The following is a 19,129-nucleotide window of genomic DNA, read 5'->3' as shown; positions in this document are numbered from 1 at the left end:
TCTACAACAGTTCATTGGGATTTGGAAAGAAAATTGGAGAACTCCTTTTTTTTTTTTTTTTTTTTTTTCTTTTTTTGCGGTACGCGGGCCTCTCACTGTTGTGGCCTCTCCCGTTGCGGAGCACAGGCTCCGGATGCGCAGGCCCAGCGGCCATGGCTCACGGGCCCAGCCGCTCCGCGGCATATGGGATCCTCCCAGACCGGGGCACGAACCCGTATCCCCTGCATCGGCAGGCGGACTCTCAACCACTGCGCCACCAGGGAGGCCCGAGAACTCCTTTTCATTCTTAATCTATTATTCTATTTTTGTCCATTTTATAACATATTATACAGTTGTGCATGTATGCAATTTATTAAAAATTAATATGTATGTATTATACACAATTGTTCGGATATGTGTTTAGGTTGGATACAAAATCAAAAGAAATTTGCAGGGACTTCCCTGGCGGTCCAGTGGTTAGGACTCCATGCTTCCACTACAGGGGGCATGAGTTTGATCTCCAGTCAGCGAACTAAGATCCTGCATGCTGTTCAGTCAAAAGAAACAAACAAAAAAGAAATTTGCAGACCAGTGGTCTTATGAATGGGGATGTAAATGTAAAGGATTATTATAATGGTATCATAAGTATAATGTCAAAGATATATGGGAGATATACAAATATATGAGCGGTACCAGAGAGGTGAGAATATTCCAGCTTACCCTGGGTATACTTGAGTTATTTCAAGTGTGGGGTTGTAGACAGAGAAAGTGATACAGATTAATTTTGAAGGAGTGAGCCTTAGAAGTCAGGAGCATTAGATGGTTTTTAGTGTACTTGATGGATGGTGAGATGTGAGACATAGCAGGAAATGAGAATGGATTAGTGGGTAGGAGACCAGATTACTTGAATAAGACATTTTAGCTTAGTTCTTTGTTCTGTATATGATAGGACACTACTGAAGGGTTTTGGTTACGGTAATGATATGATCATATTTTTATTGCTTTGAAGGATAACTCCACTGGCATCATGGATAGTGTTTTTAAGTGAGAAAGAACTCAAAACAGGGAGGCCAGTTAGTCAATAGTTTTTGAGCGCTTCCTGTAGTCTATTCTCAACGATTCAACACCTAATCTATCAGGAGCTTCCTTTATGATAGGCAACAGAGATTTGAAGGTGAACTTGATTTCAATCTATTCTAGTTGTTTTGGTGAATTTTAAAGTGAAGAGTATCTAGGAGGGAATTTAGACTACTTACAATTTTTTAAAACAATTTTTAGACTTTTAATTTTATTTCTTTATTTTTTTTTTTTTTGCTGTACGCGGGCCTCTCACTGCTGTGGCCTCTCCCGTTGCGGAGCACAGGCTCCGGACACACAGGCTCCACGGCCATGGCTCGCGGGCCCAGCCGCTCCGCGGCATGTGGGATCTTCCGGGATAGGGGCACGAACCCGTGTCCCCTGCATCGGCAGGCGGACTCTCAACCACTGCGCCACCAGGGAAGCCCTAATTTTATTTCTTAAAAAGAGGGCTTGCTTGTTTCACTTTAATTTTATAGGGGTCTCAACTCATCTAATAAATAAGCCTGACATTTTAGGTTTTTCAACCTTGTTGATGACATAGGTGACATGGAAAAGTCTGCACATGGACTGTGTGGTTATTTACCAACTAGCATTTCTTCAGTAAATACCCTTTACAAACAGTTGTATGCCTTTATGTAAAGGGAACATATTCTCCCTTATACCTAGCTCTTGCTCACTTGTCTTGCTCCATATTCTTTGCTGAGTATCAAAATGGTCATCCTTCCAAAGTTGAGAACAAGTCATCCTTGAGGTGTATTTAGTGTTCACAGATTAAGCAAGTGTTGCCACCCCTTTGTAAACAGTAGGTTGGGTAAAATGTTAGGTTGAGTGATATAGATTAGAGAAGAGGAAGAAGGCAGAGAAGATGGGAAAAATGCATGGAAGTGTGTCCAGTTGCAGAATAAAGAAGAGGGTACTTGATACACCATTGAGGTGACGCTGCTAATCCGCACCACTACTGTCACCCAGGTGATATGTTTTAGCTGAATTCGTATATACCATTAGGAGAGCACAAGCCCCTGCCCTCAGCTCATACAAAAGTGTACATGTGCTTTTTAGTCCATGGTTCAAACCATATATATATATACCATAATATATATACTGTATATATACATATGGGGGAAGAAGAAAACTTTTGTTTTTCAATATATCATATAAACCTTTTCTGTATTAGTTTTCAGAGTTGAGAATGTATTTGTTTAATAAAATATCTTCTACTTCTTGAAAGCTGCAAAGTGTTAGCACTTTAAACAACAAAAAACATTATAGGTGACTTTTTTGCTTATTTTGGTGTGTTGTTTGCTCGTACTTTCCTGACTATGTGGATTTTACTTTTTACACAGATTTTACTAATTCATGTAAACAATAAAAATGATTAGTGAGTATATTAATACTTTAATTCAGATGTGAAAACTTTGGATCAATTTATATTTGAGAAGATTTATACCATTTTCCCATACTCTTTTATATATTTATAATTAAAATAAGTAACTGTATGTGTGTGCATTTGCATGTTTAGGTATGCTTCTGTCATTAGTCAAATTAATCATCAGGGCTGGCACTTATGGTTGTTCAGGCTGTACACTGCGCAACTCCAAAGGATGCTGTTTATATAGACTGCTATGTATAGTATGTCAGCCTGATAATTATGCTGATAAAATAGTTTTTAGTGTTGAAATTTAAATAATTGTCTTGTTTAATTCAGGCACAGCCAGTTGGAGATTGTGATTTTAATATTCGTCTGCAGTGTATAGAACGAGAAATAATAAATCCTCGACATGAAAAAATGAAGACGGGGCTCATTGACAAAACACAGGAACCATTTAGTGTCAGAAATAAGCCATTTTTTGACATCCATGCTTCAAGAAAGGTAAAGTTTTCTAATTAACACTTGTAGTGTAACAAAATTCAGCTTGGAAAAGGAATATGAATGACATTTTGAGACCCACTTGTCTTGATTTTTCCAGAAATTACTTGAATTGAATATAGCACTATATTGACAAACATATATAATTCCCAAGTCTGCTCTTTAGCAAGATCCTTTTTTTTTTTTAAATTGAAGTATAGTTGATTTACAATGTTGTGTTAGTTTCTGGTGTACAGCAAAGTAGTTCATATATATATATATATATATATATATTTTCTTTTTCAGATTCTTTTCCAATATAGCTTATTACATGGTATTGAATATAGTGCCCTGTGTTATACTGTAGGTCCTTGTTGTTTACCTATTTTATTTTAGTAAGATTCTTAGTGACAGAAACTTAAGGTAGGTTACTTCCTTGTTTTCTTTTCTTTTTTTTTTTTTTAATATTTATTTATTTGACTGCGCTGGGTCTTAGTTGCGGAATGCGGGATTTTTGTTGCCGTGTGCAGGGTCTTCGTTGTGGTGTTCGAGATCTTTACTTGTGGCTTGTGGGCTCTTAGTTGGGGCATGTGGGATCTAGTTCCCTGACCAGGGATTGAACCCGGGCCCCCTGTGTTGGGAGCACGGAGTCTTAACCCCTGGACCACCAGGCAAGTCCCCCTTGTTTCTTATAATAGTTTGTGATTCATGGCTATTGGTTCATATTATGTTTTTTAAAAAGCTGTAAACAGGATAGAATTATATAGAGTGAAAATCACCTGTGAAGCCTTCTGAAGGTCAACAGTGTTTACTACATAGTCTTATTTTAAAAATTAATTTACATATATATATACATACCTGTGGAAGGTTTTCTTTTGTTATTTATTTTTGTTGTTTTGACACTGAAAACCCGAGACTTATTTCACTTAACAATACAACTTGGAAATATTTCCATGTCATGCAAAGAGATTTATAACTGCTGCATATTATTTGACAGTAAAGATGTACCATGGAGTTATTATGTTTTGGAGGAGGGGTGGTTATGATAGAATAATATAGGAAATAATACCAATGTAAGCAATTAAACGTTTTAAACTTTTTTCTAATATAATCTCACATGTTAGATGATGTAAGTTTTTGTTGTATATTAACTGCTTCTACTCAAGTCCACTCAATTTGGTATTAGCCCTTGGATGTAATATTAGCAGTAATCTCAGCTCTGTTGAATGCCTATCTTTTCTTCTCAACAAATACAAAGTTATCATTCTACTTTCACTTATTTTGCATAATGCCTGCTTGGCATGGGACTGTTGGTTGACTTCTGGTGCCATGGCCTTCCCACAGTTCACTGCTCACCTTTTGTGTCTGTTTTGGCAGCAGGAATATTATAGGAGTGCCTAAAAGAGCCATACACTTCTGTGCCCTGCCCAATCGGTAGGGTAGGGATAACGTTAACACTTAACATGGGCCACACCTTTCTAAATTTTTAAGTCAGTGTAAAAGTTGGTCAGAAGCCAAATTGTTTCCGTTTGCGTTCATTTTTTTAAAAAAGTATTTTGACACCTTGTGCTGCCATAATTCAAAGTTCAGCATTTAAGAAAATGTGTCTCAGTGTAGTTTTATTAGTTAGAATCAATGCTGCTTAGAAATGCCGAGAAAATTGTTCTTTAGGGATCTGAAGTATATATTTATGTTGACCAACTTTTCATGTAGTTTTTCACTAGAAAAAACAATGCTCTAATTTTTTTCCTTTCTACTTAGCTTATATAACCACCCTTTGAAATCATCATAGGAAATTCTTTTTTTTCAAGTAGTTCTATTATTTGGAATTTTACATATAAGTCTCCTCTTCCCTCCTTTTCAGTTTTTACTGTTATTTTTTGTCCTCAATTTCTCTTACCAAAGTGTAAAGTTGTAGAATACAGAGGGAAAGCACATTTTGCAGCAGAGTTGGTCTAAAGGGTAAGACTGTAGTAACACCAGTTATAGAATAGTAGCTACGATTGACAGGTTATTGCTCTAGAGTTGCTTATTATTTTTATCTTTGCTACTGGGAATTGTATTATAGTGGTGTTATGAATGATGCAGCATTTGTCAGGGAAGTACGTATCATTTTTATGAGAAAGCCTAGTTTTTATGTGGTTTTTAACAAAATTTACAACTCCGAAAAATGCATACTTTTGGGTAGAAAACAGTAGAATTTCATTTCTGTCTATAAAAACTTGAAGATAACTTTGATTTTAGGAGTTTATTAACATAGCTCTATAAACAACTCCATTTTGTTGAATTTGATCTGTCAAACTAGTGAAGGGATAATGAGTTAATTTTTAACTTAATATACATACATGGGTGTTAGAATACAGCATCCTAAGTAGTAATAAGAAGTAGCAGTTTCTTAAATTACAACTTATTTGCATTTCCAGTTTGAAAGCCAATTAAAAAAGAATTATTTGAATAGATTAAATGTGGTTAACAAAATTTTAAAAGTCAGACAGCAGATATTTATCATCATCTCAGAAGAGTAACCATTGCTATTAGCATTTATTGTATCCATCAGAATTTCTTTATCCATGTGCAATACATTTATTTATATTCTTACCACCCTTACCCAAGAGGTGATTCTTAACACCCTTTTCTGTACTTGCTTTTTTTTTACTTAATTTATTTTGTGTCCCCTTGCCCCAGTTTTGGTACATGGAGATCTCCTTCAATCTTTTTTTTTAATAGATGCACAGATTTCCATCTTATCAGTGTACCATAATTTACTTAATTAATCCATAGTCATTTGGGTTGTTTTTAGCCTGTTGATAGGTTTTTGTTTGTTTGTTTTGCATATGAATATCCAATTGTTTCTGCACCAAGTATTGAAGAGATGGTCCTTTTTTCATTGAATTTCTTTTGCATCTTTATAAAAAATAAGTTGTTATGTATGTGTGGGACTATTGCTAGATGCTCTGTTCTATGCCCTAGATCTTTTTTATCTGTCTTTGTGGTAGTACTGTCTTGACTACTTTTGTTAATAATAAAGATTGAAATCAGACAGACTTGATCTTCCAACTTTGTGCTTCTTTTTGAAGTTGTTTTCTCTATTCTAGGCCTTTGTGTTTTCATTGAATTCTCTTGTTCCATCTGATTCGTGTTTATAATTATTTTTCAGTTGATTCTCTTGGATTTTCTGAGTATCCAGTCATATTAGGTGTAAATTGACATAGTTTTACTCTTTTTTCCTTCCTTCCTTCCTAACTTCCTTCCTTCCTTCCTTCCTTCCTTCCTTCCTTCCTTCCTTCCTTTTCCTTCAACATCTTTATTGGAGTATAATTGTTTTACATTGGTGTGTTACTTTCTGCTGTATAGCAAAGTAAATCAGATATACATATACATATATCCCCATATCTCCTCCCTCTTGCATCTCCCTCCCACCCTCCCTATCCCACCCCTTTAGGTGGTCACAAGGCACCGAGCTGATCTCCCTGTGCTATGTGGCTGCTTCCCACTAGCTATCTATTTTACATTTGGTAGTGTATATATATCCATGCCACTCTCTCACTTTGTCCCAGCTTACCCTTCCCCCTCCCCATATCCTCAAGTCCATTCTCTAGTAGGTCTGTGTCTTTATTCCCATCTTGCCCTTAGGTTCTTCATGACTTTTTTTTTTTTTAGATTCCAGATATATGTGTTAGCATGCGGTATTTGTTTTTCTCTTTCTGACTTACTTCACTCTGTATGAGAGACTCTAGGTCCATCCACCTCACTACAAATAACTCAGTTTTGTTTCCTTTTATGGCTGAGTAATATTCCATTGTATATATGTGCCACATCTTTATCCATTCATCTGTCGATGGACACTGAGGTTTCTTTATCCATTCATCTGTCGATGGACACTGAGGTTGCTTCTATGTCCTGGCTATTGTAAATAGAGCTGCAGTGAACATTGTGGTACATGACTCTTTTTTTTTTTTTTTTTTTTTTGCAGTACGTGGGCCTCTCACTGTTGTGGCCTCTCCCGTTGCGGAGCGCACGCTCCGGACGTGCAGGCTCAGTGGCCATGGCTCACGGGCCCAGACGCTCCGCGGCATGTGGGATCCCCCCGGACTGGGGCACGAACCCGCGTCCCCTGCATCGGCAGGCGGGCCCCCAACCACTGTGCCACCAGGGAAGCCCCATGACTCTTTTTGAATTATGGTTTTCTCAGGGTATATGCCCAGTAGTGGGATTGCCGGGTCATATGGTAGTTCTATTTTTAGTTTTTTAAGGAACCTCCATACCGTTCTCCATAGTAGCCATATCAATTTACATTCCCACTAACAGTGCAAGGGTTTCCCTTTTCTCCACACCCTCTCCAGAATTTATTGCTTGTAGATTTTTTAATGATGGCCATTCTGACTGGTGTGAGGTGATACCTCATTGTAGTTTTGATTTGCATTTCTCTAATGATTAGTGATGTTGAGCTAATGTGTTTCATGTGTTTGTTGGCCATCTGTATATCTTCTTTGGAGAAATGTCTATTTAGATCTTCTGCCCATTTTCGGATTAGGTTGTTTGTTTTTTTGATATTGAGCTGCATGAGCTGCCTGTATATTTTGGAGATTAATCCTTTGTCAGTTGCTTCATTTGCAAATATTTTCTCCCATTCTGAGGGTTGTCTTTTCGTCTTGTTTATGGTTTCCTTTGCTGTGCAAAAACTTTTAGGTTTCATTAGGTCCCATTTGTTTACTTTTGTTTTTATCTCCATTTCTCTAGGAGGTGGGTCAAAAAGGATCTTGCTGGGATGTATGTCATAGAGTGTTCTGCCTGTGTTTTCCTCTAAGAGTTTTACAGTGTCTGGCCTTACATTTCGGCCTTTAATCCATTTTGAGTTTATTTTTGTGTATGGTGTTAGGGAGTGTTCTAATTTCATTCTTTTACATGGAGCTGTCCAGTTTTCCCAGCACCACTTATTGAAGAGGCTGTCTTTTCTCCATTGTATATTCTTGCCTCCTTTATCAAAGATAAGGTGACCATATGTGTGGGGGTTGATCTCTGGGCTTTCTATCCTGTTCCATTGATCTATATTTCTGTTTTTGTGCCGGTACCATACTGTCTTGATTACTGTAGCTTTGTAGTATAGTCTGAAGTCAGGGAACCTGATTCCTCCAGGTCCGTTTTTCTTTCTCAAGATTGCTTTGGCTATTTAGGGTCTTTTGTGTTTCCGTACAAATTGTGAAATTTTTTGTTCTAGTTCTGTGAAAAATGCCATTGGTAGTTTGATAGGGATTGCATGGAATCTGTAGATGGCTTTGGGTCGTATAGTCATTTTCACAATGTTGATTCTTCCAATCCAAAAACATAGTATATCTCTCCATCTGTTTGTATCCTCTTTAATTTCTTTCATCAGTGTCTTACAGTTTTCTGCAAAGAGGTGTTTTGTTTCCTTAGGTGGGTTTATTCCTAGGTATTTTATTCTTTTTGTTGCAGTGGTAAATGGGAGTGTTTCCTTAATTTCTCTTTCAGATTTTTCATCATTAGTGTATAGGAATGCAAGAGATTTCTGTGCATTCGTTTTGTATCCTGCTACTTTACCAAATTCATCAATTAGCTCTAGTAGTTGTCTGGTGGCACCTTTCGGATTCTCTATGTATAGTATCATGTCATCTGCAAATAGTGACAGTTTTACTTCTTCTTTTCCAATTTGGATTCCTTTCATTTCTTTTTCTTCTCTGATTGCCATGGCTAGGACTTGCAAAACTATGTTGAATAATAGTGGTGAGAGTGGACATCGTTGTCTTGTTCCTGATCTTAGAGGACATGCTTTCAGTTTTTCACCATTGAGAATGATGTTTGCTGTGGGTTTGTCGTATATGGCCTTTATTATGTTGAGGTAGGTTCCCTCTATGCCCACTTTCTGGAGAGTTTTTATCGTAAATCGGTGTTGAATTTTGTCAGATTCTTTTTCTGCATCTATTGAGATGATCATATGGTTTTTCTCCTTTAATTTGTTAATGTGGTTTATCACATTGATTGATTTGTGTATGTTGAAGAAACCTTGCATTCCTGGGATAAACCCCACTTGATCATGGTGTGTGATCCTTTTAATGTGTTGTTGGATTCTGTTTGCTAGTATTTTGTTGAGGAGTTTTGTATCTATATTCATGAGTGATATTGGTCTGTAATTTTCTTTTTTTTGTAGTATCTTTGTCTGGCTTTGGTGTCAGGGTGATGGTGGCCTTGTAGAATGAGTTTGGGAGTGTTCCTTCCTCTGCAGTGTTTTGGAGGAGTTTGAGAAGGATGGGTGTTAGCTCTTCTTTAAATGTTTGATAGAATTCACCTATGAAGCCATCTGGTCCTGGACTTTTGTTTGTTGGAAGATTTTTAATCACAGTTTCAATTTCAGTGCTTGTGATTGGTCTGTTTATATTTTCTATTTCTTCCTGGTTCAGTCTTGGGAGGTTGTGCTTTTCTAAGAATTTGTCCATTTCTTCCAGGTTGTCCATTTTATTGGCATAGAGTTGCTTGTAGTAATCTCTCATGATCCTTTGTATTTCTGCAGTGTCAGTTGTTACTTTTCCATTTTCATTTCTAATTCTGATTTGAGTCTTCTCCCTTTTTTTCTTGATGAGTCTGGCTAGTGGTTTATCAATTTTGTTTATCTTCTCAAGGAACCAGCTTTTAGTTTTATTGATCTTAGCTATTGTTTCCTTCATTTCTTTTACATTTATTTCTGATCTGATCTTTATGATTTCTTTTCTTCTGCTAACTTTGTGTGTTTTTTTTGTTCTTCTTTCTTTATTTGCTTTAGGTGTAAGATTAAGTTGTTTATTTGAGATGTTTCTTGTTTCTTGAGGTAGGATTATATTGCTATAAACTTCCGTCTTAGAACTGCTTTTGCTGTATCCCATAGGTTTTGGGTTGTTGTCTTTTCATTGTTATTTGTTTCTATGTAGTTTTCGATTTCCTCTTTGATTTTTTCAGTGATCTCTTGGTTATTTAGTAGTGTATTGTTTAGCCTCCATGTGTTTGTAGTTTATACAAATTTTTTCCTGTAATTGATACCTAGTTTCATAGCGTTGTGGTCGGAAAAGATACTTGATGTGATTTCAGTTTTTTTAAATTTACCAAGGCTTGATTTGTGACCCAAGCTATGATCTATCCTGGAGAATGTTCCATGAGCACTTGAGAAGAAAATGTACTCTGTTGTTTTTGGATGGAATGTCCTATAAATATCAGTTACGTCCATCGTGTTTAATGTATCATTTTTTTTTTTTTTTTGTGGTACGTGGGCCTCTCACTGCTGTGGCCTCTCCCGTTGCGGAGCACAGGCTCCGGACGCGCAGGCTCAGTGGCCATGGCTCACGGGCCCAGCCGCTCCGCGGCATGTGGGATCTTCCTGGACCGGGGCACGAACCCGCGTTCTCTGCATCGGCAGGCGGACTCTCAACCACTGCGCCACCAGGGAAGCCCTAATGTATCATTTAAAGCTTGTGTTTCCTTATTTATTTTCATTTTGGTTGATCTGTCCATTGGTGAAAGCGAGGTGTTAAAGTCCCCTACTATGATTGTGTTACTGTGGATTTCCTCTTTTATGGCTGTTAGCATTTGCCTTAAGTATTGAGGTGCTCCTATGTTGGGTGCATAAATATTTATAATTGTTATATCTTCTTCCTGAATTGATCCCTTGATCATTATGTAGTGTCCTTCTTTGTCTCTTGTAATCACCTTATTTTAAAGTCTATTATGTCTGATATGAGAATTGCTACTCCCGCTTTCTTTTGATTTCCATTTGCATGGAATATCTTTTTCCATCCCCTCACTTTCAGTCTGTATGTGTCCCTAGCTCTGAAGTGGGTGTCTTGTAGACAGCATATATATGGGTCTTGTTTATGTATCCATTCAGCCAGTCTGTGTCTTTTGGTTGGAACATTTAATCCATTTTCATTCAAGGCAGTTATTGATATGTGTGTTCCTATTACCAGTTTCTTAAATGATTTGGGTTTGTTATTGTAGGCCTTTTCCTTGTCTCATGTTTCCTGCCTAGAGAAGTTCCTTGAGCATTTGTTGTAAAGCTGGTTTGGTGGTGTGGAATTCTCTTAGCTTTTTCTTTTCTGTAAAGGTTTTAATTTCTCCGTCGAATATGAATGAGATCCTTGCCGGGTAGAGTGATCTTTGTTTTAGGTTTTTCTTTCTCATCACTTAAAATTTGTCCTGTCACTCCCTTCTGGCTTGCAGAGTTTCTGCTGAAAGATCAGCTGTTAACCTTATGGGGATTCCCTTGTATGTGATTTGTTGTTTTTCCCTTTCTGCTTTTAATATTTTTTCTTTTTTTGATAGTTTGATTAATATGTGTCTTGGCATGTTTCTCCTTGGATTTATCCTGTCTGGCACTCTGTGTGCTTCCTGGACTTGATGGACTATTTCCTTTCTCATATTAGGGAAGTTTTGAAGTATAATCTCTTCAAATATTTTCTCAGTCCCTTTCTTTTTCTCTTCTTCTTCTGGGACCCCTATAATTCAAATGTTGGTGCATTTAATGTTTTACCAGAGGTCTCTGAGACTGTCCTCAATTCTTTTTACTCTTTTTTCTTTATTCTGCTCTGCAGTAGTTATTTCCACTATTTTATCTTGCAAGTCACGTATCCGTTCTTATGCTTCAGTTATTCTGCTATTGATTCCTTGTAGAGAAATTTTAATTTCATTTATTGTGTTGGTCATCGTTTGTTTGCTCTTTAGTTCTTCTAGGTCCTTATTAAACGTTTCTTGTATTTTCTCCATTCTATTTCCAAGAGTTTGGATCATCTTTACTGTCATTACTCTGAATTGTTTTTCACATAGACTGCCTATTTCCTCTTCATTTGTTTGGTCTGGTGGGTTTTTACCTTGCTCCTTCATCTGCTGTGTATTTCTCTGTCTTCTCATTTTGCTTAACTTAATGTGTTTGGGGTCTCCTTTTCTCAGGCTGCAGGTTTGTAGTTCCCTTTGGTTTTGGTGTCTGCCCCCAGTGGGTAAGGTTGGTTCAGTGGGTTTTGTAGGTGGAGGGGACTGGTGCCTGTGTTCTGGTGGATGAGGCTGGATCTTGTCTTTCTGGTGGGCAGGTCTACGTCTGGTGGTGTGTTTTGGGGTGTCTGTGAACTTATTATGATTTTAGGCAACCTGTCTGCTAATGGATGGGATTGTGTTCCTATCTTGTCAGTTGTTTTGCATAGAGTGTCCAGCACTGTAGCTTATTGGTCATTGAGTGGAGGTGGGCCTTAGCGTTGAGATGGAGATCTCTGGGAGAGCTTTCGCTGTTTGATATTACATGGGGCTGGGAGGTCTCTGGTGGATCAATGTCCTGAACATGGCTCTCCCACCGCAGAGGCTCAGGCCTGACACCCAGCTGAAGCACCAAGACTCTGTCAGCCACCCAGCTCAGAAGAAAAGGGAGAAAAAAAAAAAAAAAAGAATGAGAAATGAAATAAAATAGTTATTAAAATAAAAAAATATTATTAAAAATAAACAAATAAAAAAGTAATAAAAAGAAAAGCAAGAGAGAGCAACCAAACCAAAAAACATCCACCAATGATAAGAAGTGCTAAAAGCTATACTAAAAAAAAAAAAAAAGGGCAGACAGGACACATGGTAAAAGCAAAGCTATACAGATGAAATCACACAAAGGAGCATACACATACACATTCACAAAAGGAGAAAAAGGAAAAAATATATATATATTAAAAAGGAAGAGAGAAATCAAATCAATAAACAAATCTACCAATGATAATAAGCTGTAAATACTAAACTAAGATAAACATAAAACCAGAAACAAATTAGGTGCAGAAACTGAACCCCAAGTCTACAGTTGATCCCCAAGTCCATTGCCTCAATTTTGGGATGATTAGTTGTCTATTCAGGTATTCCACAGATGCAGGGTACCTCAGTTTCATTGTGGAGATTTAATCCGCTGCTCCTGAGGCTGCATGGAAAAATTTCCCTTTCTCTTTGTTCGCACAGCTCCTGGGGTTCAGCTTCAGCTTTGGCCCCGCCTCTGCATGTAGGTCACCTGAGGACGTCTGTTCCCCACCCATACAGGACCAGGTTAAAGCAGCGGCTGCTTCCAGGGCTCTGGCTTACTCAGGCCGGGGTTGGCGGGGAGGGAGGGGCATGGAATGCAGGGCGAGCCTGTGGCAGCAGAGGCCAGCATGACGTTGCAACAGCCTGAGGCATGCCATGTGTTCTCCTGGGGAAGTTGTCTGTGGATCACGGGACCCTGGCAGTGGCGTGCTGCACAGGTTCCCGGGAGGGGAGGTGTGGGTAGTAACCTGTGCTGGCACACAGGCTTCTTGGTGGCTGCAGCAGCAGCCTTAGTGTTTCATGTCCGTCGCTGGTGTCCACACTGATAGCCGTGGCTCACGCCCGTCTCTGGAGCTCATTTTGGTGGTGCTCTGAATCCCCTCTCCTCGCGCACCCCAAAACAATGGTCTCTTGCCTCTTAGGTAGGTCCAGACTTTTTCTCAGACTGCCTCCTGGCTAGCTGGTGCTCACTAGCCCCCTTCAGGCTGTGTTCACGCCGCCAACCCCAGTCCTCTCCCTGGGATCTGACCTATGAATCTTGAGCCTCAGCTCCCAGCCCCCACCTGTCCCAGCGGGTGAGCAGATAAGCCTCTCGGGCTGGTGAGTGCTGGCCAGCACTGATCCTCTGTGTGGGAATCTCTCTGATTTGCCCTCCTCACCCCCTGTTGCTGCTCTCTCCTCTGTGGCTCCGAAGATTTCCCCCCCACCCACCCCCCGTCTCTGCCAGTGAAGGGGCTTCCTAGTGTGTGGAAGCCTTTCCTCCTTCACAGCTCCCTCCCACTGGTGCAGGTCCTGTCCCTATTCTTTTGTCTCTGTTTTTTCTTTTTTCTTTTGCCCTACCCAGGTACATGGGGAGTTTCTTGCCTTTTGGGAAGTCTGAGGTCTTCTACCAGCGTTCAGTAGGTGTTCTGTAGGAGTTTTTCCACATGTAGCTGTATTTCTGATGCATTTGTGGGGAGGAAGGTGATCTCTACATCTTACTCTTCCGCCATCTTGAAGTTATCGCTTTAGTTTTTTTACGCATTAACTTTTTTCGTGTCTAATTCAGTTACACACAAGTACAGTTTTAAATTGTAGTATTAGTTATAGGCATCCTTGTCTTGTTCTTGATTTGGTGGGAATGCTTCTAGTGTTTCTTTAAAGTATTGTATGCTATTTTTGAGTCTGAAATCTATTTTATCAGATTGAGCAAGTGTATGTTTGGTTCTATTTTACTGAGTCATTTTACTTTTAATCAAGAATAGGTATTCAGTGTTGTCCAATTGCTTTTTATCTACTATAGATAGAGTGCCGTTTTGTTTTTCCTGCTTAGATTTGTTTATTTTATGTATTAAATGGAAATATATCCTAACACTGAAGCTTTCTTTTGTTCCTGGGATAAGCCCTACTTAGTCTTAATATATTATTATTAATTTATTTTTTGAAAAAACTTTATTTTTGGAGCAGTTTTAAATTCACAACAACATTGAAAGGAAGGTACAGAGACTTCTCATCTCCCTCTAGCCACCACACATGCATAGCCGTCTTGTTTGGTACAAAGTCCACAGTTTTTCTTTAATGTGACTAAGCCTGAACTGGGATTGTTTCGCATTTGCAAAGTTCTGTTTCTGCTGTTATTTCTACTAAGTTGTCTTTCTTCATTTCCTGCTTGTCTGCCTCTCTCTACTTCTCCACACCTTTCCCTTAGGGGTAGTTAGTTATGTCCCCTGCAGGGTTGTATGTAGTTAGGATGTAGTGGAATACCGTGCAAGGAGTCGATCCTGAATGGTTTTAGGAAATTATGCTTGATTAAAAAAAATAAGCAAGACTCCATCCTCCTCTTTCATCTCACACACTCAAATTAAAAAGAAAAAAAAAGGAAAAGGAAAGACCTAATAATCTCTTAAAAGTTTCTAGCAGTGAATTTATTGCTTTTCTCTGGTTGGAGTTGTTTTACTTTCTCGTGTCCAGTTTGACTGCTTTATTAAAATTCTGTGGAAAACATTTTTACAATGATTTATTTATTACTGTTTTGAAAGTAAAATATTTGCTCTGTAGGATGAAAGAGTAATAAATGTGAAGGTCTCCTCTCTAATAACTGCTGAGAGGATTAAGCAGAGAATTACAAAAGCTTTTTTTTTTTACATTTAATTTCAAGGGCATGTACTCATCTAGTTTAATAAGGATTTTATAAATATTCATCTATTATTTTCTTGCATACTTTGTTAGGTAGGAAGTTTAGGTTTTATGTATGCATGTATTTCATCTGGCATTCAGATTTACTTTCTAGGTATTGCCTTTTCTTTCTTTTCTTAGTTTATCCTTAAATATAAATTTATAGTTCTTGTTTGTCTAAAACTAGTAGTTCATAAAGAATATCTAGCCATAAAGTGTGTTATTTATATATATAAACGTTATATGACTTTATCAGTGTTGTATTGTTTGTATCACAGTAAAAGAAAAAGTAGCTTTGAGAGTTTGTTAGTATAACTGTGGTTGAAGAGAAGAAAAAAACCTTGCCTAAATGTGCAGAACTGTTCTTCACACATAGAGGTTCTCAATGATTATGCCTAATTTTTTTATGTAATTACAGATATAATGGTGAAACTATTTTGGTTTAAAGGCAGACACAAGATGAAATGAGGCTAACTTTATATATTCTCATATTTCTGGTGTTTATTTTTGTATTATCTAGTCTATTAATATGTCATTCATCATTGAAATTGAATATGGCCTGATGGATCCTTTCAATCTCTTTCATTTACCATTTCAGAGGAGAATTTAAGAAAATCACCGTAATGCATAATAAAGAGAATTCTTCATTTCTTTGGTGTAGTGAGCCTCAAGATTTATTGTCTCAGGAAACTTCTTTTGGGGTAGTAAATCTTGTTCACTGAAATGTGAAGAAATCATTATATCTGGTGCCAAATATATTTTAAACATTTCTATGGACTCACAATTGTTATATGGGGAAATTTCTATATGTTTGCTCAGTATAAGAGCTTAAAAATTTTTTTACAGTTAACATCCAGGAGATAGGTATTAGTAGATTCAGAAGAAAAAATAATTATTGGCCTCTAAAGTGATTAGGAAGCAGTTTCTTTTCTAAAAAAATCTGATAGATTAATTATTGTAACCAACTGTGGTTGTGAATTTACTACAGGTTAACAAAGGCACAGGATTGACTTATCATACAAGTGTCTTCAGTTTCAGATGAACACTGTTTATTTTTAAGTGTATAACTCTTATCAATGTGAGCCAATATTTTGGTATTAATGTCTGACCTAGTAGTTTTATTAGAATTTTAAAATGAAAGATTGAAGTTAGATAATAACCTTTGCCCTTTCTAGTTGCATAGAAAATTAAGTGAGCCTTCTATTGATCATTGTTGAAATGATGGAGGGTACTTAGTTCCAGCACAAGTAACTTTTATAGTAGGACATCTTTTTTTTCTAAAGAAAAAAAATTCACCGCCCTCATCACATTGCTTGAAGAGTAGATAATTAGCAATTTCAGACTTTCTTGAAACCTGCAATTTGTGTTTCAGTTCTCCCTCAAGAACTGAAAAGATGATTATAAATGAGAATGGACTTGGAGACATGGTTGTAAAAATGTAATCTTTTGAGTGGATTAGGAAAACCAGAGACATACATTTTTTAGTTAGATTGTGTTTCTTGGTTATCGAACACACATCTAGTCATTTTTATACCCCAAATAGAGCCAGTCTTACCAAAAGTAAAATATAAAAAAACGTGTCATTGTTGGAGGATTGCAATAAAATTTTAAAATAATTTATAAAATTTCTAGGAAAATGGCCTTGGGGCTCCTCATTTTATGTGCTTTTCTACTTACGGCAGTAGTAAGTATATTTGACTATATATCGTATAATGTTTAGTCATAGAAATTTAGTCTGTGATGAGGACCTCACAGGGTGCAATTGAAGCACTGAAGAACTTGATTGGATTGTAGGGTCACAGATTAATCCTAATATGCGGCCTAATCCTGTCAATCTAATTAATTGGGGGTGGTTTTACAGATACTTTCAGAAGTCACTTTAGAGAAGCCTTCAACTCCTCAGTTCCAGCATTCTTGCTAATAAGGCTTAAGATTCTGAAGACAAATACATGAGAACAAATTGTAAATCATAGGTGTGATTCTGGTGCATGGATATCTTCCTTAACTTGTGACAGGGTTACGGCATCATAGCTTAGCTTAGCCAACGTTAAATGTGCTCAGAACATTTACATTAGCTTGCAATTGGACAGAATCATACAACACAAAGCCTATTTTGTAATAAAGTGTTGAATAGCTTATGTAATTTATTGAGTACTGTTTCAAAAGTGAAAAACAGAATGGTTGTGTGGGTACATAAGAGTTCTATGTGTATAAGTTGTTTACCCTCATGATGACTTGGCTGACTGAGAGCTGTGGCTAGCTGCCACTGCCAGCATCACCAGAGAGTATTGTACCCTATTTTGCTAACCTGGGAAAAGGGGAAAAGCTCAGAATTCAAAATTCGAAGTACAGTTTCTAGTGAATGTGTATCGCTTTCAGACCATCATCAAGTTGAAAAATAAGTAGAACGATCGTAAGTTGGGGACCGGCTATATCTTGTTCTGCAGCATTAAGTAATGAAGTTTCATAAGGTTATCAGAGGACCAGAACCATGTTTTCTGTACCTTGTTTTACCAAATAAGATGCTATTAATTATAAGACCATTTCCTTATTTTATGTACCACTGGATTTGAGAGACCTCTGCCAATTAAAATATGCTATATCATCAATTGTAAGATATGTCCTGTTTTCAGAGATGTGAAAAAATATGGGCTGTGAAAAAGGCAAGTATATCTTTCCTGGTAGAGAGAGGGACTCCATATTTTCTCTGTGCTAGCTCATAAAATTGGTTCAAATAAACCAGGTGTTTGAGTAGATTAGGCTGAGATCAGAGCATCTATTTGTTTTTTACTTTGTTTTCCACCAGTGTGTGGCATCAGTCTTGCTTACTTTGTTGAGCATGTGTGGAGGTTAGTGGGATATTTAAATGAAGTTTATATGAACACATGGAATGTGGCTATCATAAGTATGATGTGCAGAAGAAACATTTAAGAACAATGGTCATAATCAGAGCAATGTTGTGTAGCCAGTGTTTTCTGGGAAGCAATAGTGTACTCTTACTATAGAAGACCAGTATAGAATATGGTTGACCCTTGAATTACACAGGGGTTAGGGGCTCTGACTCCAGTATAACTTTATAGTTGGTCCCCTGTTCCACATCCTTGGATTCAACCACCCACGGGTCATATAGTACTGTAGTACATATTTATTGAAAAATATCCACATATAAGTGGACCTGCAGGATGGCGGCACACATGAAGAAGAAGACCATGACCCAAGTGCTAAAGTCCTTGTTGTGAGTTTGATAGAAGGCATTGAAAAATTAGGGTTAAAGTTAGAGTAGCTGGTGGATATGACCAGAGGATTAGGACTCTTTATACAAAAGCAGAAAGTGAAGTCTTGGAAATAGCTGTAAATTGCTATGAGAGTCTACCATCGGGATGGGGATTATGTGGAGGCCTGTGTATACTAGTTGCATGAGCTCTTGAAGCACCCCTTTTAGAAGCTGCCCCTTTCATTCTTTCTTCTTGGGGCTCTTTAATCCGTGAGCCCCACCTGGCCTTCTCTGTTACTGTATCTGTTAGTGTAATAGACTCTTCCTACTTCAAACCTTCCTCTTAACGTCCTTTTCTTTTCTGTAGTTCATTTGAAATGCTAAGAAGTCATTTTAGAAAAAAAAAGATGATTTATATCAGTGGTCCCCAACCTTTTTGGCACCAAGGACCGGTTTCTGGAAGACAGTTTTTCCACAGACACGGGGTGGGGAGGTGGAGGGGGTGGGGGATGGCTCAGGCAGTAATGTGGGCGACGGGGAGCAATGGGGAGCGGCTGATGAAGCTTCTAGCTTGCCCACCGCTCACCTCCGCTGTGTGGCTCCGTCCCCAGGGGTGGGGACCCCTGATTCGTATTACCCCCTTTTTCTTCTAAAAGTTTATAAAAGTATACTTTTGGGGGATACTTAAGGTAAGGAAGAACAGTACTCTAAATATTAAATATTTGCTCTAGTTTACAGGTGTTATAATAAAAGCTATATATTTCTGAATTAAAATCTTACGGTAATTTGCCATGTTTGTTGAATTATAAACCAAAAGAAAATACGTTGAAGACATT

General features: G+C 37.8%; 1 protein-coding gene across 2 annotated transcripts in view; it reads left to right on the top strand.

Moving 5' to 3' along the window:
• The window catches only part of RNGTT (RNA guanylyltransferase and 5'-phosphatase), a 239,331-nt gene that overhangs the window by 89,138 nt on the left and 131,064 nt on the right, over positions 1–19,129 (top strand). For both annotated transcript variants that reach the window (XM_081250785.1, XM_081250784.1), the window contains exon 11: positions 2,765–2,929. In XM_081250785.1, coding sequence (XP_081106911.1) covers positions 2,765–2,929 — 165 coding nt within the window. The remainder of the gene's footprint in view (positions 1–2,764; positions 2,930–19,129) is intronic.

Source organism: Mesoplodon bidens, assembly GCF_964165515.1.
Source record: "Mesoplodon bidens genome assembly, chromosome: 12".
NCBI classification, from domain to species: Eukaryota; Metazoa; Chordata; class Mammalia; order Artiodactyla; family Ziphiidae; genus Mesoplodon; species Mesoplodon bidens.
The sequence above is the reverse complement of the archived record's forward strand: the minus strand, read 5'-3'. Positions and strand labels throughout refer to the sequence as shown.